The sequence below is a fragment of the Neopelma chrysocephalum genome, unplaced genomic scaffold (assembly GCF_003984885.1).
Source record: "Neopelma chrysocephalum unplaced genomic scaffold, ASM398488v2 Primary Assembly neopelma1_22b, whole genome shotgun sequence".
Taxonomy (NCBI): Eukaryota; Metazoa; Chordata; class Aves; order Passeriformes; family Pipridae; genus Neopelma; species Neopelma chrysocephalum.
In genome coordinates, this window is record NW_020897690.1 from 29,865,917 (window position 1) to 29,891,604 (window position 25,688).

Here is a 25,688-nt window from a genome sequence, read left to right on the forward strand (position 1 = left end):
TATACAACTTGAGTAAATGAAGTGTAAACTAGTTATTCATTTTAAACAAGTGATATAAATGTTGCTAGATAAATCAGACTATTGAAAAGAGAATCTAAAATGGTATTCATTACTCCTACAGAGAAATGTTCTTTGTGCTTAAAGCAGGAAAAACCACCAAGCAAAACCATGTTCGGCTGATGATGTCTTAACTTTTTCCAATAGATATTTACTCAGATTTTAAAGTAAAATAGGATTTGGACCAAGAATGTAATATTGTTCTGAGATTAAGTGTATTAACTCTGTTCTTAAACTCTGAAGACATGAAGCTGCACTACGGGGATCTCACTGACAGCACCTGCCTCGTGAAGATCATTAATGAAGTCAAACCCTCTGAAATATACAACCTGGGAGCTCAGAGCCATGTCAAGGTGAGTAGCCTCTAGCAATGAGAATTGTGAATGTGTGGTGGCGGTAGTGGTATATTGCCTTGATTATTTTAGACTGCAGCATTTATAACCATTTTAACAACTGCTAACTTCAGCAGGTAAACACTGCTTTAAATCAAGATAGTTGTGCTTGCTGCAGCGCTAAGTTACTGCATGAGTTTGCTACTGAATATATATTGTGATGTCAATAGTAGAGGTTGAATTGTTATTGTCAACAAAACCGACTGGTTTAAAAATCTGATTTTTCTGCCATATGAAACAACTTTTACTGTGGAGTTTGCTGCCCATCAGACCTAGTGGAGAAGTTATGCAGTGTTCTTAGGCCAAACAGTGCTTAAAACAACATGATTCGGTTTATTTAAAATCAATACATATATCAGAGTGTGTCACTTCTAGAAAGGCTTTGCCTATACTAGTTTTCATGCAGGTGATATTCTTTGAAAGATTGATCTACAAATAGAGAAACAGCTCTGCTGCTACTTGCAGTATTATGAAACTGTTGGGGGTTTCGTTGCAAAAATCAAGTTAGAGAAACTAGAACAAGAAGGGCTTGTTAAAGATTAGTCACTTGACCTTGGCAAGTACTGCTGCATCAAAAGGAAAGGAAATGAATAGTAGAGATGATAATTGTTTTATGTTTGTTAAGCTACTTTGCTGTATTATGGAAGATCTCAGTTTACTAACAGTGGAAAATCTCAGTTTACTAACAGGTGATCTTTATTTACTTGCAAAATACTTATTCATTCTTCATTATTACAAACTGAAGCTGATGACCAGGTACCAAATTGTCATTAAAATAAATTGTGTGTTAGTATATGTCCTGTCGTTACTGTGTGAGATGTGAAAGTATTCTAAAGTGTTAATATTCCCTGGCTTCTCTTGAGCTGAGAAGTGAAGGAGTGTTTAAACTTCATGAAAATCAGTTTACCTTTAGTTTTGTAAGTCAGCCTTCCTACGAAAAGCAGCTTGTTGTTCCTATCATTCTGTAAGCCTTGAAACCCAGCAAGAGGAAATCATGTTGAAAGAATGCAGTTGTTGACAACAGAAACAGCAGAATATAAAGACAGAATGAGAATAATTTTGCTTGTAATTTGCTTGCATGATTGAATTATCCAGCTTGCTCTGTGGTAAATGTGGGTCTGGTTGGGTTTATAAGCTCAGGTAGAGCAGTAAAATGACAAGGCTATATGAATCCAAGGGCAGCCTTGGTCCAGAAGGCGATTGAACTGCTGTTTTGCAGAGTGAAACCTGAGCCAGCAAACTATGCTGGAGTATTTGCAGTCCACAGCTACGTGTCCCAGCATTCCTTTTCTTGAATTGGTTTGCTGTATAGCAATCTCCATGGAAATTACCTGTCCTCCTTAGATGATGTTAGCGAGGTACTAATACTCTAGTACCAAGCTATCTCCATATGGTTGCTGCAGCTCAATCACAGCACTGAGGTGGCATGAAGGGGGGGTGGTCGTGGTGATGCTGATGGTGCTATAGATATTTCCATGACTCTGTCATGGGATACAGGAAACTTCATTCCTCAAATATCTCACTGCATGAGCATTTTGGACCAATGAAGATCTGACCCAGTCTTAGCTTTTGGAAATCTAATGTGTCTTGAAGGACAATGAAGATGGCTCTCTTAGAAGTTAGCCTAAACACAACAGGCCTATATTTAGGCAAAGTTAACAGTCCTACATGAAGTCTAGATGGACTTCTTTGAAGTGTGCTTGCTTCCTAGTACTACACTAGTAGTGCTTCTGTTATTGCAGTTGAGGAGAGAAGGTAGGCACCCCAAATCCGTTGACTCAGGTGATTGGGAGACTTGACTATGGTATTGGTAGGACTTAAAAACAATCCAACAGTGCTTACCATTTTAAAACAATTGCCAGTGCTGAAAGAGGGAGTGGAACCTGGCCATCTGTTCAGGTGAATGTCTTCACCAGAGACCTGAACAGCTCTTACTATTAAACTTTGTTTATATAAACTTACTGGGTTTGCCTGTGTGCATGATGTTTGGGGAAGGAGGGAAAGGAACTTCTAATCTTAGCTTGCTTCATGTTCTGGTGGCTTTGAGTCAGTGACGTCTTCAGTATTTTTTTTGGTGGTGTTTATGTTGGCTTGTGTTTATGCAGAATAAAGTTTTCTATCACTCTCACTTCCAGTTAGTTTATGTGAGCCATGCTGAAATGAAGGAAAATAAAATCATAGGAAGTTGGTCTGGTTTCCTGTAGGAAACCAATGAAGATGAAATTGGTTCTTGGAATGAACCCACAGTAGTCTGGGAAATACTGTCAGAGAAGACGTTTTTCTGAATAAATAGTGAGGACTGTGACTCATAAAGTAGGTCACTGGGAGGCTGATCTGATCTTGTACATGGGAGAAAGTGAGAGAAGACTGAAACTTGTTCCTTATTAAAAACAGTAAACTTAACAGAATGATATCATCAGTAGGAACAAATTATCCAGTGTACATTCCTGTCTGTTTTGGTGAGAAACAGGGATTAGCTCTCTGCACCGTCTTTGCCATTGGATGTTCAGAAAACAGTGGCACATTCACTTCATAGTTACTAAATAAACATTTCAGCCTCATTTTCTCTATCCAGTCTTTATATGTCCTCCTCCTTCGAATTTTAGTTCATTGGGAATCTGATGTGCTGACCATGATTTGTTTTCATTTATTTGGTTTCATGGTAGTGATTGTTTACAGTATATTAATTCTAAACAATAATCTATTATTGTGTATAGTAGCATGCAGATGGCTTAATTCAAATTCTGTTATCCAGAACTCTATACTCATATCCCTCTGTCTGTTGAATATCTTGAAAATAAATTATCCAAATGATAGGTTGGCTAAAATGATGTAATTGTCTCTTCTTGCACAGGTTTCAGAGGAGGCACACACATTGATATAAAGTTGTAACTATTTTTCCTGAAGGACAGATGTTCTCATCAGTATTTAACTGTGCTCTAAGATTTTCTTTTTGAGTTGTATTGAACTGGTGAAGCTGGCAAATATTTTTTTACATATTTTTGAATCCAAAAGGCAGTGTAACCTTAGTAAAAGATACCTTGCTTTCAGCACTTGAAACTTTTTTAATGTATCTGAGCAGTTAAATGTAGGACTGAAGAAACGGCTCGGGTTTTATGACTGTTGCTTTCCTAGTAGTCAAGTATTAAATAGCCTAGTAGTGCATAGGTCTTCAGAGCTCAGGGAAGAAAATTCCAACTTATGCAAAAGCCTGTGCTCACCCATGTCTCTTATTGCATCCTGAAGTTATAGCTTGCATGCTGGTTGGTGGGAAAGTGGGATGTCTACAGGGAGAGGAAACTCAAAGTACACAAGAAAAAGTTTACATCATATAATTTAACAGAATCACATGATGGTTAAAAGTTGGAAGGGACTTCTGGAGACTGTCTAGTCCAACCCCATTATTCAAAGTGGAGTCAGCTAGAGCAGGTTGCAAAGGACCTTGTCCAGTCAAGTTTTTAGTAGGATGGAGACCCCCAGAGCAACTGTTTCCTCACCTGTGCAGTTCCATTACCCTTACAGTAAAAAAACAACATATCACCAGAAATTTTTTCATATTTTTAAATGGCATTTGCTGTATTTCAGTTTGTGACCATTGCCTCACCTCCTGTCACTGTATACCACTGAGAAGTGTCTGCTGGGGGTAATGGTGCTGTGCAACTCTGTAGTGAAGAAGGCAGTGGTTAGGACATGGTATGGAAGCTGGAATCCTTCTCTTTAGGACACAAGCAAATCAAATAATTAAAAATATCTATTGCTGAGTTTCCCCTGCAGGTTTTATCAGTGATGTTGTAAGGGCAGTCGTCTTTTCAGATCCCCTCTTTATCCATGCTGTTAGTATAGTTGAAAATCATTTATGAGAAAGTCTGTGTAGGAGAGGATGGTGTTGCTCTGAGGCAGTCTCATGCGAAGAACATACTTCCACTGCACATATACAGTGAGTACTTAGCTATGAGGATAGTCAAGGCACTAAATAACTTAGCACAGAACTAAGTCAAAATTGAGTATTGAAGTCTCCTGATTGCTGAATTGTGGGATCCTTTCAAGGTCTGTCCTCATGCTGTTCAATAGCCAGGTTGGGGAATGTGCCCTCCTTACAGAACAGCTCTCTATTAAGCTCCTTCTGTTGAAAACCCTTCAATTTGATTTTGCTTAGCTTTAGGTATCTCAGTAACACTGAAGCAAAATAGCTTCTGTTGATTGCTGTCATTGTCTATTTGATGAATTAATTCTGAAAGTAATTCTTTTGCACTGGAGATGTGTTTTGGTATGGTGGTCCATGTGTTAAACAGGAATGCTCCCCTCTAATTTGTAGGGTGGATTATTTTTTTGTCACATGTAAATGCCAATCTGTAATCTTAATTATGCTACTTTTGTGCATACCCAGTTTGGTTCTGATCCTGCAGTGGTTTCTCATGGCAAAAGATTGGGTTTGTTGTTTTTGTGCGTTTGGGTTTTCTTAACTTTTCTCATTATTTAATACAATATTGCTTACATGAAACTGTAGGCTAAATAATTCAAGGAATTAACTGTAAAGCTTTGCCAGTATTTGGACTAGTAACAAGGCTTAGAATTGGTCATTACAGCTTGCATAATAAATGTTTTATGTACTGTACCTCATGGTTCTTATCATTCAGTATGCTGTTGTATTATTGCATAGGTTTTAAGCTTCTTATGAATGTCACAGAACCTCACGGCTTCTGAGAAAATTAATGGATTTTTTTTGTGTGTTTTATAGAACGAGCGTTTTGGCTGTTCAGTTTAACAAGTTTTAGTCTAGTTAATTTTAAAGGACATTAGCAATACTCTGTAGAGTTGTAGTAAGACTTATTCAGAGGGAAAAATAAGTGTAACAGATCTTAGTTTTATGTAATTAGAGAATTTTATAGCTACGCTTTATAGAATATTTTTTGTCTGAATATGATATCAAATTACTTCTAATTTAGCATCTATGGCTGTTCAATTTGTTAGCCAAAAACTGAGTTTCCAAACCTGATTTATAGGACAAGACTATAAATATAGAGCCTACTGCCCTAGGGTACCACTGATTATCATTGGACCCCAGCGTGGGCCTGTGGTACCATATTCTGTAGCCTGCTTGGTAACTGTCAGCCTCCTGTCATCTGTTTACTGGTGGTGCCAGCTCGTAACACTAGCCTTGTGAACACAACCTCACTCTAAAATTTGTTATGCTAACCAGTAAATTCTGTATTTGCACAGGGCTTTAGATGATGGAGTCTTGGTCCTTAGTCAGGGCATTTAGGCTTTCTGCTGTAAATACAAAGGAATAAAAATTAACTGGGTTACCTTCTGTCCTGTAGAATGTTTTGCTCCTTTTGCTCATGCTGGTATTACACAGGGTATGATTTTGTAACACGCAGAACTGTCTTAATTTAGTTCAGCACACTCTTTAACTGCTTTAACTTGATTGTTGAAGTTGTTTGGATGTTTTCCTGGGTTTTGTGCAGGATGCTGTGTCCTTGTGGGATGGAGTGCACCAGAGGGCAGAATAAGCCTCTCAAGTGATTTTTTTCAAATGCTTATATGTGGTGTTACGCTGTGTGTAGCTTAAACTCTTTAAGTAATCTAATTCCTTTTAAGCAATCAGGTTTTAGGTAATTTTACGCTTGAATTATTCTGGGCAGTGCCTGTGCAGTACCTGTTCAAACAGATTCTGTGTGGCCTTGAAGGAAAGGTAATTCCAGTAATAGCTAGCAATTGGAATTATATATGTCTCTTCACTTGCTCTACTAAATATTTATGGCAATTTTATACAATCTTTATAATTGCAGCTTGTATTGTCAGACTAAATAGATTTAAAACCAAGTGTTAGTAAGGAACTTAGTGCAAGTAATAATTTTATTAAACAGATTAACTTTATTAGTTAACTACATGTATTATGGCTGAAAATGTTATGAATACATAAAAAGAACAATGGAATAATGCACTCAGTGGTACTAGTATTTATTAATAAATACAAGCATTAACAAATTACTTCCCAAACCAAGTACTGTTTATGTCAATACCAGTGAGAAAATGAAGACATTATGTTTATGGGTATATTTTAATACTACGGAAGAACTCTCATAACTTTTGCTGCAGACTGATATTGCCTCCATGCCCTCCTATTCCTCATCTCTCATTTTCTTCTTACCTTCCCCCTTCCTCCCTCAACAAAGACCCTCCTTTTCTCCCTGCTCTTGCTCTGAGCTGGGGTATTCTTTCCCCCTCTATAGAAAAATACGCAAGAGTTCATACGCTTTTTGGATCACAGTGACCTTATTTATAGTTTGTGTGCTACATTTTTGCTTTTATGTAGTCTTTCATTTTGCTGTTTTTTCTTATGGATCATTTCCAGGGTAAATGCTGAAGCACATTTCTATAAATATGTTATTTAAGTGTATCAGGAAAGCAGCCATGTAAAAAAAAAAATTTAAAAAAATGGAGTACTTAATCAAGGACGTGAAAAGGACCAGACTGAGCTCTGAAACAGGACTTTTCCATATGGCTTAGAAATTAAAGAACAGAATGTACGCTGTCATGAATCTGTAACTGAAGATTACAGATTCCTTTAGAGTTTTTTGCAACTTCAACGGGTGTCTCTTGCATGATGTTTTACAAACGCAAGCTAGGGACTTTTTTCAGCTGCTGTTCCTGTGTTGTGCAGTCACATACAGAGCAGGCTGAATGCTGTGATGAATGAAGTGGTGTTTATCTTTGTGACCCTGATGACGGATAAAGTACCACCTCCTTCATCTCATGCTTTGTGTGTGGTTTCTGCTTTAAGGCTCTGTGATGTGACTTCCTGACTTCTGAATTTTAAGTGTTTTGTAGTGAAGGGGGACAGCCGATGAATCCGTGTTCTTTCAATGCCATGGCCCCAATTGAGTCTGGATACCTGTTGAAATCATGCCTTCAATGTGATCTGTGGCTACATAATTAAATTGTAGCTTTTAAAATAATTGCTTTAAAGCAAACTTTAGAGCTGGCCTATAAATGGAAGAATGTTGTTAAATTGGATTCCCTTTTTAGAGATGAGTGGTTTATCATATCATTTTACTTTTGTTTGCAATAATCAAATCTCTGCTGTAGTTGTAGCTATGTTTTTTTTTAATGCAAAAGTAATTGCTGAAGTGGTTTCTGCTTCTGGGCATCAGCAGGGAGGAGTGACAAAAACTTCCCTGAGAGTTTTCTTCTAACAGCCGATGCAGGGGGAGAGAAAGCCGGGGGAAAGGGAAGGCAAACCCAGCTGTGGTGGTGGCAGCGTTGTATTTCTTGTGTCAAATAGATGGCAGCAGAGTGTTGTACACAATGGAGCAGCTCCATCCTGTAATGGGAATGAGAGGGGAATGGCACTTCAAGCTGACTTGTATCAACTGCAGCCTTGAAAGACTTGTCGTTAAGCATAAAACAGGGAAGAAAGCTACTATTGATAATGCAGGCGCATAGAGGATGAAGAAGGGTATGAGATGCTATAAAGTACTGAATTTCTGGAGTAGTCCCAGGTGGCAAAACTTAATCTTTTAAGGTATGTCATCCACTCATGCAACATGATTGAAATCAGCTAACATAATATGCATGTCAAAATAAAGAGACAGAAAGAAAAAGAAAGTATTCACAAGTTGCAACTGAAAGTGATATACAGCTGCCTTGGGGTACTGTAGGAGTTGGCCAGAAAGCCTATTTTTCAGTTAAGTGAGTTAGAGAAAGGAAATGTCAGTCCTCAATCAGGCAAGCATTCTTTGGTAAGGTTTACTTAAATGTCAGCATTTTTAGAAAAAGAGCTGCAGTCTGTTCTGCTCTGATCCCCAAAATTAGATTTGCTATTAAACTGGGTCAAGCTGCAGATTTGTCTCTAGAAGTGTTTGATTAATAAAACTAGTACAGGGTTTGGCTTGGTATTTATTAAGTACAAAATTAATGGCTGCAAAATAGCTGCAGTCATTGTAGACATTAACATATTTTGTTGTATGCTCATCTGCATCTAAAATTTTGTAGTAGGATGATCCTGAAATAAAAGGTGGAATTGAAGGCTTTGATGTCAATGATTGCTCAAGCTCTCAGATTTTAAGACATTATAATAGAAAGATAGAAAAGAAGTTAAGAAATTATTAATAGTTGTGTAGCGTTACTATCTAGAAATTATACCAAGGCTGGAAAAGTGAATGTGGGATGCTGTCCTAAATTTACATTATATTTTATTTCTCTTACAGCTCTGAGTGCAATCATCCTGGCTGAGCATTAGCTTTACTGTTTTTATTTATGATAGACCTCATTAAGGGTTTACTTTCTGTAAACATGCTTTTTAACCTGACTACCTGAAAAATTATTGCAGCAACTTGGGGATAACTGGCAGGTTTCTGTTGTGATAACAACTTGTTTCTCATATAATGTTTCTTTTTCTCAGATTGGATATTTTAGTGATCCATCCACCCTCTTCATCAAGCTATTAAGAAACCCAAACCACCGTGTAATTTGTTTCTTACAGGTTTAAAGAAAAGCATATATGATTCACTTTGAAGTGTTGCAACTGGTGCTGGCTGCTACAGGTTACTGAGATTGGAGGGTAACGCAGGTCTACAAGAGTGTAGGTGATTTTCAGTATCGTTCATTGTACACTATGGAAGGTGTTAATATAATAGCTCTGACATTTGGAGCTTTTTCATTGTGGTTAAATTATTGCTCATGCAGAAGGATGAGTGTATCTGTGTATGTTTTGATTTGTTTATTTATTTATTTTATTACTATTTAATGTCTTAACGTAGCAGTTTTAAGAAAAATCTGTATATAACAATTATGTGCAATATCTGCTATTTGAACACTGGTAAAACATTGCTATAAAATGAAAGAAATGCATGTGATTTGTTGGATGAGTAACAATATAAAGCTATTTTAAAACATTTTTTTCCTTTGCTAAGTCTTACATTACTTTGTTATATATTTATTTTTTATTGTGCGTCTGAACACGCTTCCATGGAGGCATATTAAAATTCTTGGAAGAAATAACATGGCTGTGTTTTTATATTTTTATAAACCATTTACTAAGTTGCTGTTCTAAACACTAAAAATGGAAGCTATGAAAAATCTGTGACTACGCAATAATACATGCATTTCACTGATTGTCCAGATAAATTAGGTTGGCAGAACAAATGCAAACTTAAAATAAGCAGTTCCAAAACTCTCTTGGTAGTTTTTCTTGAGGCTAAATGCTACAGACTGCTATTGAAGCCAAACCTCATAGAAATGTTTGCAAGGGGTTAGCTGGGGAGGGAAGGTTGTTGTTGTCTCTTGCCTCTTTTCCATTGAGGTAAGGATATTAGCTTGAATGACATCATTTAATTTTCTCAATTTTGAAATGGTATATTTGCATAACAAAGCAGTATTTCTTTTTTTCCTTTAGTTTTATTAGAACTGTCAGGGTGTATGTGTGCGTGCATGTTTCTGGTCTTCTTGCTGAGTAATGCTAGATTTGTTCTTTGTTCTGTGTAAGTTTGGCTTTGTGGTTTATGCAGCTTTAAAAATATATGTATATTCTCTCAACTTCCTCATCTGTGGAAGAAGTGCATTGTGCATTTTAAAGCTTCTCAATATGTTTTACAGGCATGCAAAACGAGAAATAAAGATTTTCTGTGGTAAAAAATGTTTTTTCTTATTTTCTTAGTGTGTAAAGCAGCATTGAAATAACTTAAAGTACACAAAACATTTCTGTGAAAGAACTGTTGCAGTGAGACATGCACATTTAACCTCACAGAATGTATGATTTAGAATGGCTGTGTGGCCAGGAGTGACAGAACAAGGATTAATTCCACCGTTATAAGAGTCCATGGACACAAGTTTCTATTTTTCCTTGAACATTTTAGACGTTGAAGATGAAATATAAAGAGACATTTTTTACTTTTTTTTTTTTTGCTACTTCATTAGTGTCAATAAATTTTTTTGGATGTTGGGAATAGACATAGTTATTCAACTTCACTATATTTAAAAATATATCAGGAAAAAAATGTAAGTTGTCATTTTGGGATGTTTAGGGTCTCTCGGTGTTGTGTTCATTTTTGTTTTAATCACAATGATCTTGAGGGAATCCGTATAGAATATTATGTCTTAACTGAGTATCTCCTGTGAATGAGGTGATGGTTTACTTTGTAAACAGTGTACATCTGGTATTTATTGATAATCCATTTGAATTAGGATTCAAATTGGTTTAAATAGGTTTGCTGCAGTTTAATCTTATTGTGATGATGCTGTGTTACATTTTAGCAGGCAGAAAACAGTTATTCAGGAAATTTCTCTGTTTCAGAGACAATAAAGAGCTGTAACATAGGAACATTCCCTGCTTGTATGAAATGCTTGGATTTGAATAGAGAGAACATCTTTATCAGTGTTTGTGCTCTAACATGCAACTTGTTTTGCAGAGGCTAGGTATGTTTTACATAACAGCTGATGGTTTGGGAAAAACTTAATTTAAAAAAAAATCAGTACTGTCTGCCATTACATTATGAAGTCCTCAACTTCTATTAGTTTTTATTGCTCTGACTTTTTTGAAGTGGAGTTGTATCAAACATCTTTGGTGATAGACTTGGTCTCCAAAGGAGTAGCTAGGGCAACAGAAGGGAGTAGTCTGGTGTTTATTCTCCTGTACAACTATCCATACTAGCTTTCCATTACCCTATTTTTTCATTAAGTTTTTACCAAATAAATTGGCTTGCATAATTGCATTGTGAATGCCTGAACTGCATTTTTCCTGTAAGTATGTGATGCTGAGAAATAGCATTTTAATTTTAGCCAGACATTCTTGCATAATATTGCTTCATGGTGATGCAATTTCACTGGCATAGCATCAGAACAAAGCCTTACAGCATCAAACAAGGATGTAAAAACAAATTAAAGGATGCTAGAAGTTTTAAGCATTGCTTTAAAGCTTTTAATATGCTTAATATTCTTGAATTTTTTTAAGCTCTCTGAGTGTGTTTGTATAACAAGCTGTGAGTTCTGTGGAGCTTTTCTAATTTTGTATTGGTGTAATATTTTTCCTTTGACTTTTTTATAAAACTCCACTGTGGCAAAGAACATCCTCCAGAAATGATGTATTTTAATTACAAGGCATATGCAACCTATGTATTTAGTTAGCTGGGCAGTAAAATTTAATTGCAAAGCTCTAAGAAATGTTCCTGAAAACATTGCATACATTCAGCATACCTGAGTCTTTGGAGCTAGTAAAAGATTCAGTTACTTTACTAAACTTACATTATCTAAAATGCCAATTCCACTGAAAAAATAGATTTAAATTTACATTGAGTAAAGGATAACGTAAAATACTAATTAATTGAGATACCAATCTATACTGTACTCTCTTCCATGTCTAAGCTTTAATTATAGTAGCAGTTGTTGCAAGTTTTATCTGAAATAAAATGTTATAGAATTCTTCCCGCAGATTTCAAAAGTTACAGCTTAAATGAAACAATTCAGTATGTAAATAGCTGATAAATGAGAATTATTTTCAAAAGTACTATGCAAGAAATTCTGTAAAACACATGAGGTTGTTTTTTATTTTTTCATGTACTAGATGTTCCTGAAACTGATTGCAATACTTTAATGAAAGAAAATGGGACTGATTGACTTGTCATGAGGTGTGATCTGAAGGCCAGTCACATCACTGGCAGAGGTTCTTTACAGTGCTTGGGAGTATTTCATGCTTTCAGATTTCGTTACTATACTTTAATACTTTGATTTTGTTCAGCTATTAGTATTTCTAGGCATTGTGCATTTTCATTTTGTCACATTTAGATATATCATTACTGAATGTTGCAAATTCCAGTGAGTAGTTGCATTTTATAGTGCTACTATATTTGTTGCTGTATTATTTTTATTAAATAGCGTATAGTGATAAGAAATGTGCATTAGAAATTTGGACTGTAAACACTGAATGCTAATTAAGATTTAAAAGAATGTCACACAAGTCAGTTGAACACAAACTTCAGGTAGTTTTTTGAAAATCACATAACTGTTAACTGTGTTTAAATTGTGTAAGTGGTTTATTACTTGTAATTCGTTGCCTTACATTTGTGGTTAAGGTACTGACCTAGAATTCCTCTATAAATATTAGCGTAGGATATTCTTTATTTATACTAAATAGATAAAAGGAAATTATTTGAACATTCTCTCCAATGCTTCAATTTAAAATAAATAATTAAAAATCTGATGATTAGCATCAAGTCATATTGAAGACAAAATTTCCCAATAATGACATGCAACTGATCAATAGAAGTTATTTATGATAGTATCAGTGTAGATTTAGTAATCTAGGGAAAGTAATAGTGTTGCAATTTAATGGTTGAAAAATCCATATAACACTATCTAGTGTGAAAACCTGTCCTCATTCACAGGACAATTTTTTCCATTGATTCAGTGGTTTCCTTAATAAAGCTGAAATATTTTTAATCCATGACTGATTTGCTTTAAAACAAAACAAAAGACTAGGGGGGAGGGGAAGTAAAAGAAAGTTTAATATAGTGAGACCTATGGATAAAACAGAATTGCCTGCAATATATTATCCTCTCTGTCAGCAAGTACAGATTAAAGTTGACTTTGCTTTTGTAAGCAAATGTTAATATTTTTATAGGCGGGGCGTCTTTCTTAATGACATGTTACATATGCATATTTACTGTTAGATGTTAACATGTTCACAAACTGCACTGTTAACAAAGTGAAATGTGGCTTTCTAATGCCATGGAGTGTAAATAATTTGAAGATTTAAAGGTCTCAAGAACAATGTATTGAAAATGTTATTACATTTCAAGGCAAGGAAGCAATTGAACCTTAAATAAATGTAGCTTAAATTTTGATTTATGGTTGGATATTTTTTTGTAAATGTAGGCAGACACTTTTGGTTTTATGTGGAGTATGGAAGGATGAACTCTCTGTCTTTAATATTTGAAGAGGAACTTTTTCCATAGTGCCATAAAATGTTATGAATTAAAACATCACAAATAATTTTTAAACTTTTTGAAGTAACTTTCTTTCATATGCCTGTGAGTTTGAAAAGAACATCCCAAAGTGCATGTGGGTGTATGTGAACTTGGCTGTCACTAGGCCTTTGCTTAGGTGCCCTTCAGTTCGTTTGTGTGTTAACCTCTACCTGCTGTAGTGAGTCTGTGACAAGGCCTGCAGCACAGAGGATACTTCTCCGTGCATCTTCTAAACTCTAAGTGGGCTCTGCTGTGGTTATAACATCTCTTCTGGACAGTACTATCATGCTGTAATGTCAGACTGTGGTTTAAATGAAACAGTTAAGTGGAAATATATATTTGATTCACTTCCACTAATACACAGTTAGGCACCTTACTTCAGATCAAGCTTTCTAACGTAGTTTTTCTTGGCTTTAATTTGACTGGTGTTTGCACAGCGTTGGTGGTGATTCATGTAGGTTCTTGATTTTCATGAATTAGTACAAATTCTTTTTTTCTTTCTTTAGCTTTCAGCCTACTAGAAACAATCTCTACAACCTGATTAGATTTGCATAAAATCAGAAACCATATACTCGCTAAATTACATCTTCTCATTTAAGATATCATTTTTGTCAGTATGTTGTAAAACCGTAGTTAAAAATGTTTGCTGTAAGTGCAGATGCATTCCTTTTAAAAACATAAGCACAGATGTCAAGTTCTGTAAGCAAAACCTATAAATAAGGGTTAACTTAACTGTCTAGATTTTTTTTTATCACAGACAGTCTATGGTGGCCTGCCCACACTTTCTTTCCTTTACAGAAATTTTTATTAGTACATGTATTACTGTATTTGACCATCCTGTCACATAACTACAGCCAGTTTTAAAAACCTTTGCTTTAGAAACTGTGATTGAAAATAAGAGGGCAATAGGCAAATAGTTATTTTCATCAATGACTGTGATTTAAAGTATCTTCAGAAAATGGTAGTTCTCACACAGATTTCTAATTACTCTATTTCTCTTAATATGGAAACATACAGTAATTATTTTTAAAATGTTGTGCTTAAAATGAGAAATTGCTTGCCTGACAGGCAATGAAATCTGAAGACTACACTATCTGTGCTGTTGTTTTTGTCTATTAATCGGATGTATTTTGTCTCCTAACTTTTATGTTTTTTCTTTTCCCTGGGTTGTTTCTTCGTAGCACTGTGTGAGATGCTGTTGTACTAAAGACGCGTGAAATTATTAAGAGATAGCGTAACAGAAAAGAGTGCTCTTTTAAATGTTTATTACATTGTTATTATTAGATACCACATTTCATGCATGTTGAACTTAATTGTTATAACACTTAGTTGCAATGTGTGGCACAGATTAATTACTTGGAATACCATCAAAGGTATTTTCTGCATACTAATAATGCCAAAGATTTCAAGTATTTGTCATTTCATGTGCTAAATGTAATGATAATAGTACAAGTGTAGTAGATTGGGTGTTTTATTACTAACTAAAACTTACCAAGTTAAACTACAAAAGCCAGACTGAATAAATTAGGCTGTTTCATCTTTTTTTCTCCTTTTCTGTCACTTTTTGATTTTTGTTCTTTTGATTTTTTAGATGGGTGGTAAGCATGGGGAGTATGTGAAAATATTACACTTTGGAACTGATTTAAAAGGCTTTGATTAAAACCATCTGTTCCCACCTCCTAATCTTCAAGTTGCTCTTGAAAAATAGGCCAAACCTATCCCAGGGGAGCTAGTGGATAGAACTATCTACAAAAATAATAAGATGTAAAAATACAAAGTATACAGATACTGAAAGCTCAATGATCTGTAGCAGCCTACTCTTGTTTCTGGATAGTTTTGCAGGTCTGAATTCCTTAGTGGGAAGGGACATACAGGATACTCATGGGAGAGAAGCCACCTATTTGCATGTTAAACAATGTGATACTAATAGGATGAAATTTGGGAAAGAACATAATTATCCCTGCTGATAGTGGATGGGAGGATGGTTGGAGCTAGATGATCTATAAGATCCCTTCCAACCCGAAGCATTCTCTGATTGTATGATCTGCCAGAGGCACATGTTTCTACTTTGACAGAGAAAATGATGTTCTACATACTCCTTGCTCTCAGAGCAAGTCAGGAAAATATTCCATTATCTCATTTTTACGACTAGAAGTGGGTATCTGAACATTACCTGTTTTAAAATAAAAAATCATAAATGCCCTGCAAGCATCAAAGCAAGACCCAATGTACAGATAATGCTTTCTGAGTGGTGGTTTCATGCACAAACCCCTATGCTATACCTTTTCCTTGATATGCCTGGTCACTAAATAATTCTGTTGCCAACAAGGTGGTTTTAAATGTAAATGGAGACTCTTTGCGGCTAATGTTTTGTGTCAGTCTTTTTGAAAACAAAACAAAACTGCCATATGTATTGATATGTAGAGTCCTTCATAGCTTAGATTTCTGTCTTTGTCATTTGGCATCCATCTGAATACAGCTGCAGATACCAATGATATAGTACAGGTAAAAATACTAGCCCACATGCCAAAAGGAAAAAAGGAAAAAGAAACAAATCCAAACCAACAACAACCCCCCAACAAAACCCCTACCAAGTAAAATAGGCAAATGTAAACAGCACCATATTGCAGGTTTATCCAAAATGAGCTTTCAGATAAAGAAGTTGGCAGAAGCAGTATAGTTGAAAGACGACAGAGAACAAAAAATACTTTTTCAGGGTGTTCGTCCTCTATCAGACTGTTTAAAAAAAATGAAGTGTCAGTGCAGCATCAGAAAATTGTGCAGCATGTTACAGGCCCATACTCTGTTACAGCGATTTGTGACCTCAACTCATTATAACGACAAAACCACAGAGTATGGAAAAGCTGAAGCTGGCAAAATTTTCACAGTTATGTGAAGAGTGTCTTCACCCTGAGCTAGATATTCCTTTTTTTGCCAAGTCAACTCTGAGAATATTTGTGTGGTTTGCTAAAGGCACATCTGAGCTTCATCCCAGGTGCTGGAGATATGAACCCCACCTTTCATGGGATGAACTCCATGAGAGCTCTATGCCCGTAGATCATCACTGCAGAGGGACAGTACTTAGGAACAGACAGATCCTAGGATATGGTATTTGTTCCAGGAAGACAAATATTCTCCAGGAAGCTTTAGGAACCAAATTTTTGAATTAAATTCAATTTTTAAAATTAAAAAATACATACATCTCTGTCAAACCTAATTAAAAGTTAACTGAGGGCTGATGTAGTCTCCTGGTCAGGAATGTTCCATGGTATTTATATGTATGAATGTAAATATGAGCAGAGAAAGAAAACTGTGAAGATGCTGATGGTTGTATGTTAAAGAAAATCATAGAATCAGGGTGGCTTGGGTTGGAATGGACCATTAAAGGTCATCTAGTCCGACCCCTCTGCAATAAGTAGAATCATCTTCAAATACTCCAGATTTGGTTGAATACTGTAACTGCCACAGAGAAATCATTTTTCTTTAACATGCATGGTTAGTGTTACAGAAGACTGTGGAATTATTTTTTTCTATGTATTTCTCAGGTGTTGCTCAGAAGAGGAAGATCCTAAGCATGCAGAAACTTGTGTGCAACTGGTGTTGCTACCCAAGCAAGCTTGCTTCAGCTCCTTCTACAGCTTTTAAAACAGCACGCTTGCTGCAATACGACTATGATTTTTGCTTTCTATTTAAAACAAACCAAAACAGAAAAAACAACCTCCTGTGGAGTGATACAGGACTGGTATTTTTCTCTTGTTGTTTTTTGTTTGGTTGATTGGTTTTGGTTTTGGTTTTTTCTGGTTGGTTGGTTTGCTTTGTTCTGTTGGTTTTTTTTCTTTTTAATAAGAAGCTACATGTAAAGTTAATATTCTTGTTTTGTCTTTAACTTTTGTTTTGTCTTAACCTTGATTTTAAAGTTTTGTCTTTAACTTGATTTTAAAATTTGTAAATGGGAAGGCCTGCTGCACTGGGTTTAGAGTTGCTTTGCCCCCCCCCCCCCACCCCGCTCAGGGTTCTTTGTTCTTTGCCTAGAAATTGTAACATTTTTAATTTAAGAAAAAAAAGTTACTGTATATTCCTCAAAGTTGAAAACAAAGTTGAGTGCAAATTGTTTATTTGCCCTCAGGCTGTTTCATCACCTACCAACCAGCCTCCTCCTTCACCTGCAATGACATAAGATCTTTACTGAGCAGCTGACAGTGGGTGCAAACTACCTTTCTACTCTTTTACCCCCACCTAGGAGTGTCTTCGTGCATAATAATATTTAAAACCAGAACCTCCTCTCTTGTCATCTATATGTCTAACTTATTTCAAATCCGTCCTCCAGAGACCCACACTTCTGAGGCATGAATATCTGTAGCTAAGATGTTGCTGCTCCCTGAGCAAGCTCATTGAAAACAAACTTACGCAGAGCGGAGTATCCATCTGTCTCTTAAGAAATGGCTTATTTCGTGGTGAAAACCGGGAGCATTTAACTGTGTCAACAAGATAGGATGGTGTGTTGCATTTTCCCTTTGGGCTGTGCTACTAGCACAGATAGGAAGTTCTATGTGACAAGAGATGTAGCTCTTCTGTGTTACTTGCTGTCTTTCATGTAAGATCTGTTACTGTGGCGTCCGATGTGCATTTTGTAAGGATCTTTCATCTTGTATGTGAAATGAAGAAAGCAACAACTTCCATTTATGGTTTCCTACTTCAAAGCATGAGCTACAGTGAAGAGGTTCAAAGATGGGCTGGTCTCAGAGGTGCGTATGCTTCCCTGCCAGAATGTATGTGTTCCAACCGTTTAGTCTTAATAGGTATTGCATGGGTCACTTTAGAAAGTATACTTGCATATTCTAATGACTAGGTTATGTTTATAAAACTGCTCTAGAAAAATAAATGCTTCAGACTTGTTCAAGTGTTGTGTTCTGTGGGAATAATTCAGACTTTGCAATGTGACAAGTGTTTTTTCTGTGTCGGACACTATTAATAGTACGCTCCAGTCATGATGTGGCTGTACCCCAAGCTCACGGGGATTGCTGGTTTTTTGGGGGTTGTTCTTCAAAAAAATAACAGAATTTTTTGTATTGCTCCAAATTCTGTGTTGAGGTATTTGCGGTTTTTTTCCCTGAGACAATGGGTTACATCTTGATTTGTGTTACAGGTACTTTTTGCGTTACAGTACTTTTTGTGTCTGGTTAGATCAGTGTTCCACTTGGTGTATTTCTGATCATAGCCAGAGCCTGGTCCTTTGACAGGAGGAGGGAAGGATGGCTTCTCCCTCCTCCTCTCGCTACAGTGTCAGTAACAGAACTGCTATATGTCTCTTGAATAGAAACCAAAACACTAGTTGTTTTATTAGACGGTGACATTGTTTTGTTTAGTGTACCAATAGTAATTGTGAATTCAAGCAGTCAGGATGGTAGTGACTCTTCTCAGTAGTATAGACATAAAAATAACACTTTTGCTGTAGACATCTCAAATGCAGAGTAGGCATGAGCTTATTTAAGGCTTCTTTTTGCAGAGAGCTGTTATTTCCATTGCACCTTTGAGTAACATGCTAACTAATATGACGTTGAGTTACAGGTTCACATTTTAATTATTTGGCTATTTGTGAATCATACATATCAAAAGCACAAGTTGCTGCCATTAAGGCTTTGGTGGTCATTGGTTTTATATAACATTGATGTTGCAAATTTCATTAGTTAATATGTTGCACTTTGGTTGGTCTAGTGAACTGTGTTAGGATGTGGGAAGCCTCTGTAATTCAGTTTATCATAATTAAACTTAGGGGTTTTTTAATACACTTTTGTTTCAGATTTGGTGTCTTGTAAGTGAGAATTAAGAAATTTATTTTTTTAATTATTATTATATAAATTTATTTTGAAAATTCCTAACTTGCTTTTTATGATATCCAGTTTGAGAAACAGTGCCTTTTCCAAACATGAAGATTGTACCAGCATGCATAAGAATAATGTATTGTTGTATTATAGCCAAGGCTGCAATTCTGTTCTGAAAAATGAAATGAAAAGGTACCTTCTAAATTAAGTGACATTGCCCCTTCTTAGTGAGCAAATTATTTGATACCCATGCAAACATAAATGCGAAGTTCTTAGTATGAAAATTAAGCAATTCTAATAGATGTTAAAATATTTTTAAATATTAGACATAAAATTTAGATGTAAAAATACAATATTTTGCAGCTTTTTTGACACTGTTGACTTCCTGCAGTTAAATAACAGCAGATATATTAGATGCCCTAGGTAATTTCATCAGTATGCGTTAAAAGCAGATAGTGACTACTAAACATTTTCTTGATCTTCTGTACAATAAAACAGGAAACAATTTGGTTGGCGACATAGAGGTGGAATGCAGTACGAAAATGAAATAAGATAAAACTCCCTGTGGAGAAGCAGTCTGCATGTTACACCCTGAAGGGATGAATGCTGATACTGTGCACGAATGGCTTCTTTAGAGAGTCTTGGAATTTCTAAATATTTATTATGGCAGTATATAATGGCTGTATTACATAATGTGGTGCTGTTTCCTGCTTTCTATATCCTGAAAATACTTGATAATTCAGCCTTAAGCTTAAATACTTCTTGTAGTTTCATTAGAGTTCTACAGATAGGAACCTTGGAGCAATCAACACTGTTGAAAAAAAAATATTTAGGAACAAAAAGGAGATTACTAGGGAACATATTCTAATGGCTGAAATACTAGGCTAAAAGTAGCAGTCCTGGGTTTTAACTGTTCCCTTGCCATTGTCTGTTGGGAAGGGAGAGCAAACTAAGGTTCTGATTCTCAGGGTAGTGTAATGTTCACTTGTTAAAATCTTTGCAATTCATACTAAAACATTCTGTCTTTCTGTTATGATTCTTTTAGCTGATTTATAGTGTATCCAAATAGACTGAAAATTATTTTCATTGGCTTCTGTGTTTGCAATATGCAAGCAATTGCTGTACATCTACAAAAGCTGATTCAGACTTTGAAGAAAAAAGCATCTGATTTGGGTGGGGGTTTTTTATTTTTTTTCTCTTAGGATTGTTTGAGCATCTTTGGGTGCTCCTTTCCTTATTATTTGTCAGTAGCAATGATATGGTAAAGTACAGATGTCAAACTATTAACAAAATTCCAAATAAAATGCTCACTAGAACAACATGTAGGCAGCTCTTGGTTTGTGAAAATGTGCTGGTCTTACCTAAATGTTAAGATGTTTTCTTAAACCTTAAAATATATTGGAGGTGATTGGATCATCAGCAAAAATAGGAAAAAAATTCTTTTTCATGAATAATAAAGGATTTTGGTATCCTGAATAACTGAACAAGGAAAAACAGACCCTGACAATTGTTCCTAAAGATAGGGACTTACAGATAAAAAATAGTGGATGTAGAGTATGCACATATTTATAAGTATCTACTTCATGCTCCGAAATTCAAGTTTAAAATAAGCTGTTTTTTTCCAATCTCACAAGTCCAGTCTGTGCCATATGAGGTGCAAGGAGTGTTTCCGAAGTTCCTGGAGATGCTTGTTATCTCATTCCAGTTGAATGTGGGAAGATGTACCTGAGAGAGAAGGTGTACCAGGACTTCCTAACTTCTGTACTCACTACTGATCTGGCAAAGAACAAACTTATCTTTAACAAGACCCGACTTGGGTTCCTGGTGTGCCACTGCCACCAAAACTCCCTTTGTCCTCCTGTTGGAAGTTCTAAAGCCACTAGAGCAAAAATGTGTTAGGAAGCTTCTTTCAGTCCATCTAGGACTTAGCCATAGTATTTTCTCAAGAAGATGCTACTGGCAGTTGCTGCTAGTGTTGTTATTGTTTTGGGATGAGAGGATAGAGAATGGTGTGACTGCAGCCTGAGGTTTGGAATAGGTAGCTGCCTAATGCCACAATTGGATTCAACAAATCAACACAAGAATAGATGCACAGTCCACAAGAGGGCTGACCGAACAGGATAAGGGGCTCTGGTTTCCATTTTCCTAACCTGTGGAAGAGCTACTGCAATATCAAGCTTCCACAGATGAATTAACACATGTTGATTAATTCTTTGGGAGAAGCATAGCTAATTGCAAAGTCTGTGGCTATAAATACGCTTGAATACACTTCTGATGGTAGGATTTATCTCCTTGTTTTGGCTGGTAATAAGACTCTTACTGCTCAAAGGATCAGTAGAACGGTTTGGCACTTGGTAGCTCATTGCCTGAAAATTTAAGGAAGAAAACTCAAACTGTTTTTAAATCTGAAGACAGATTTTAATTGAGTAATGGGGAGCTGAATTGCAGAGTTACAGTGATGTTTGGAGGGCACTTTTGTTTTTGTGCGTTTTGTAAGTGCATTGGTTTATTTTTAAGTGGCAAAAAAGAAGTTTAAAAACTGCTGCAGAAAGTCACAGCTCCTGATTTACTCAATTTACTCTTGTTTTAGCTATTCATAGGAAAGTGGACTGCATCTTTACTGTCTGTTCCAGTGGCAATTCTGTCTTTTTGTAGACTTCTAAAAGAAGGAAGTTGTTGTTATGGATCTCTGTGAATGAGGGGGAGTTTGTTAAAGGTTTTCCCTGGCTGTGACACCAAGGTAAAGGTATGTGAACACCACAGGCAAAATGTTTTTGTAGCAAGTTATCTGAGATGGATTTAGTAAATGGATGAGCAAGCATTTTTCTGTTTTATACCTGTGTGGGCAAACTGGAGGCTGTTTTAAAAGTAATGCCCTAAATCTCTTCGGTATAATCTGATTACTTTCAAAATTTTGTGATGAATGGACAGCTGCAGCTTGCTGGTTGTTGATTCATTTATCTGACTGAAAGTTAGTGTGCTTGCTGCAAAACTACCTGAAGGACAGGGGCTTGCTATCAGTGGGCATCCTTAGTCTCAAGAGGTTTTGGTGGCCAGTAATGAGCAGCACAACTTTTCATGTATACGTGCCTTGTTACTGACCCCATCTTCCACTGGGCTTGAAGAGGCACTGACAGTATCCAACCATTAGTCCAGTGTACAAGAAACTATTGTGTGTTACTATTATTAAGGTGGTTTGGAAAAGCAGTTACTAGATATCTGCTATAAAGCCCAATCCTTCCTTAAAATTCAAGTGACTAAGATCCTGATGCCAGTCTACCAGGTGAAATTTGTACTGGTATTTATTGTTTCATGGAACCCTTCGACATCATGCTGGGACAGTAGTGCCCATGAGTTTTGTACCAATGGACCACTCTTTACCCTTTGCCTTTTTCATGGAGGATTGTGCATATTTCTGTTGCGTTTTTAATTAAAAACACTTAAATGAGATCTGGTCCTGTAGACCATTAGCTTTGAGCTTGTGGATCATCAGAGACCTATAAACCAGGGTGTGAAAAGCAGAGTGCTAAGGAATTAATTCAATATAGCCAAGCAACTATATATAATAAGCAGCAGCAACTGCTTTGTCACTTGGCTTTATTTCATGAAGATGTAATTAAGAGCTTGAGCTTTTTCCACTCCACTGATCCCTCTTTTAACTGTAACACACAGATATTATATGGTTATCCTAAATTGTAAAGCATTAAAACTTAGGCGTTTCACCAGGAAATTTGAAAGTTTAATTAAAAACTTTGTATTCTCCTTTGTCTTTAATCAAATATAATGGCCTGTTATAATCCCTAAACATATAAACTACCAATTAATTATTATTATATTAATTAGAACTTCAGTTCCTCCCCTGAGCTTTCTATTTTGGCAGAAGCCATTAGTACAGTTCACTCAGCTGCAAAAATCAAAACAAAACATTGCTTGCCGTTTAAAGACGAGGCTGGTATGAAGAAAATAGTTCTCTGGGAGTAGATGAGCACATACACCTCTCTTTCCTTAGAAAAATGCTTTTTTTAGGTCTTCTGATATTACTTAGTTTATGTCAGGTTACTTTTTTTTTCTTATACAAGTAAGCACTAAGCTTGTAACACTATTAATGATCTGCCCCACAATTTACTTAAATGTTTGGCACTTTGAGTAAAACCACAACAGATGCATGGGAAAAGTAAAAACCAACCAGCCAACCAAAAAACCCCCAAAGACTCCCCTCCCTCAACTTGCAAATTATATATATGAGAAAAGGGAATAAAGAGAACCTCTGTGTATGTAAAGGGAGATGTGGAAAATTTAAAACAATTTTATGCTTGTGATTTAAAAACAAAACAACACCTCGAAATGTACTGGCGAGTTCATTCATGAAAAAAATATGGCCAAGAGAACAAGAAAAGTGTCTGGCAGGTATTTTGAATCATGGCAGATGAACAGGAACATATAAGCTTCTTAACAGGACAAAATGATACTGAGGCATCAGCCAAAACTGTTGTGTTTAGACAAGTATGATTTTGCTATTAATACATCAGATGGAATGCTGCATTTAAACTGCCTTTAATGTGCAAAGTGAAAGTTATACATGTTTAAAGATGTTGTAAAGAGGTTTCCATTTTAACATCTGGAAAAGAGTAAATTTGCCATATGACAAAGTGTGTTTCTTGATGCTGCTTGAAGTTAACTGCCATTCTGAATCAGTCATACAAGCACAATTAATGCTCATCTGATTAGATAAATACAGTGCTCTGTCTGATATCTCTTCACTGTATGAATCAGTGAATATTTCATTCCCTTGCCTTTCTTTACTTTTCCCTTAAACAGTAATTTATGTTAACAATATTTTTCTTCCTCTTCTGTGCCTTTAATTTTCAGTGGATGGAGGTATAAGAAGGGGGAAAGGGCATGATGAAGAGAAAACCAGTGTGTTTATAGCTTTTATATGGTCCTAGCCTGTCACTGAAGTTCACATCTCACTGAGATAAAGCAAGAATGTTGAAGCATATATTTAGCTGGTAGTAAAATGTGTGGGATAAGGTGGATTTCACACTGTGGTATCCATAGGCCGTTGCCTGAAGGGTGGTTAAAAGGTGACAGTGCCGCATCTGCGAACAGATGCAACCAGAAGCAAAGTCATGTCTATTTTGGGGTGCTTTGAACAGCACTACAGTGCATTTTCAGTTGACATTCTGTCCAATGAGGAAACAAAGCTTTCTTCTAGAGAACGTGGGTCATCATTTCCATGCTATGCAAAATGTTTCTATGTCATAGAGGTATTTTTCATATATACATTCAGATGCAGGTTATCCGCTGGCATTGACACCTTGTTTCTGCCATACTCAGGGGGGAATAACTGCTTGCGGTGCTAGAGTCTCTCCACATACCATGTTTTCTTGTAGCTATGTTTAAAACAGATAATATAACCACCAGTGTTCTGCTAAGCCAGTGCTCACATAAGTGCCCCAGTTCTGCTTTGTAAGTACTCTTCCTGGGACTGCTAGAATTTTGCCTATTACGCATACCTTGGAGTAGTCTTTCTGGAATTACCAATCCAGCTACTCAAAATCATGTGGTTTTAACCATTGTTGTATTTTGTTTTTTGGTATTTAAGACCTTGGTGTATTTTGTTCTTTCTTAGAAAGCTTCTCTACAGTCTTGAAGAGTAGACTTGATATTTTTCTGATTGTAAAATGAAGGAATCCCTTCTTTTTTATCATGGGACTCCAGGGACAGAGTGTTTGAAGTGTAATAATCTGTCTCCCAGTTCTCTTGCATTTACCCCTTATTTACTCAAGGGAGTTTCATGATGGAGTAAGGATGACTAATCATCTTCTGGTTCTGAGGTTTCAGTAATGCTTTTTTGCAGACTATCATAGATAACCCCCCTAATTTTCATCAGATTGAGGTGATATTCTGCTCACTGTAATGTTAAGGGGGAATAATGTTTTAGAAAGATCTGCTAAACTATTAACACATGCTCTATGTACAAGCTAATGCAGTTCTCTACTACTGGAACACCTTTTTTCCATATATTATTGTACCTTCTTTTAAGTTGACTGCCATGTACACAGGTACATGACAAATATGTTTCATTTGTTGCCAAAAAATGCTAAGAATTAAATTTTAATCTCTTGAAGTGTGTGCTTTGCTCCCTCTTTTATGCAAAAAACACCTGTTGAATTTCCCCTGATTCTCAAGAACAGCTGAGACTAGCTGAAAAGGTGTGTTCTTGATAGAAAAATTTTGAGAGCTTTTATTGATATGAAAAAATTAGCTGTGGTCACAACTCTGGTCCTAATGAAACTTTATCAAACAACAATTTATATTACAAGTAAAGTAATTTTTTAAAAAATGAATGTTCACTAGACTGTATTAACATATTATTCCTTTCAGCTGACTTCCATTTGCTTGCTGAGGTTGTTTGTGTTTCCCAGTTATAAATTTAGTCCTACTAGCAT

General features: G+C 36.1%; 1 protein-coding gene across 2 annotated transcripts in view; it reads left to right on the forward strand.

Moving 5' to 3' along the window:
- The window catches only part of GMDS (GDP-mannose 4,6-dehydratase), a 417,652-nt gene that overhangs the window by 75,679 nt on the left and 316,285 nt on the right, over window positions 1-25,688 (forward strand). For both annotated transcript variants that reach the window (XR_003534117.1, XM_027682650.1), the window contains exon 4: window positions 301-410. Coding sequence is in view for 1 of the 2 variants with exons in the window: in XM_027682650.1 (XP_027538451.1) it covers window positions 301-410 (110 nt within the window). In the remaining variant the exon portion in view is untranslated. The remainder of the gene's footprint in view (window positions 1-300; window positions 411-25,688) is intronic.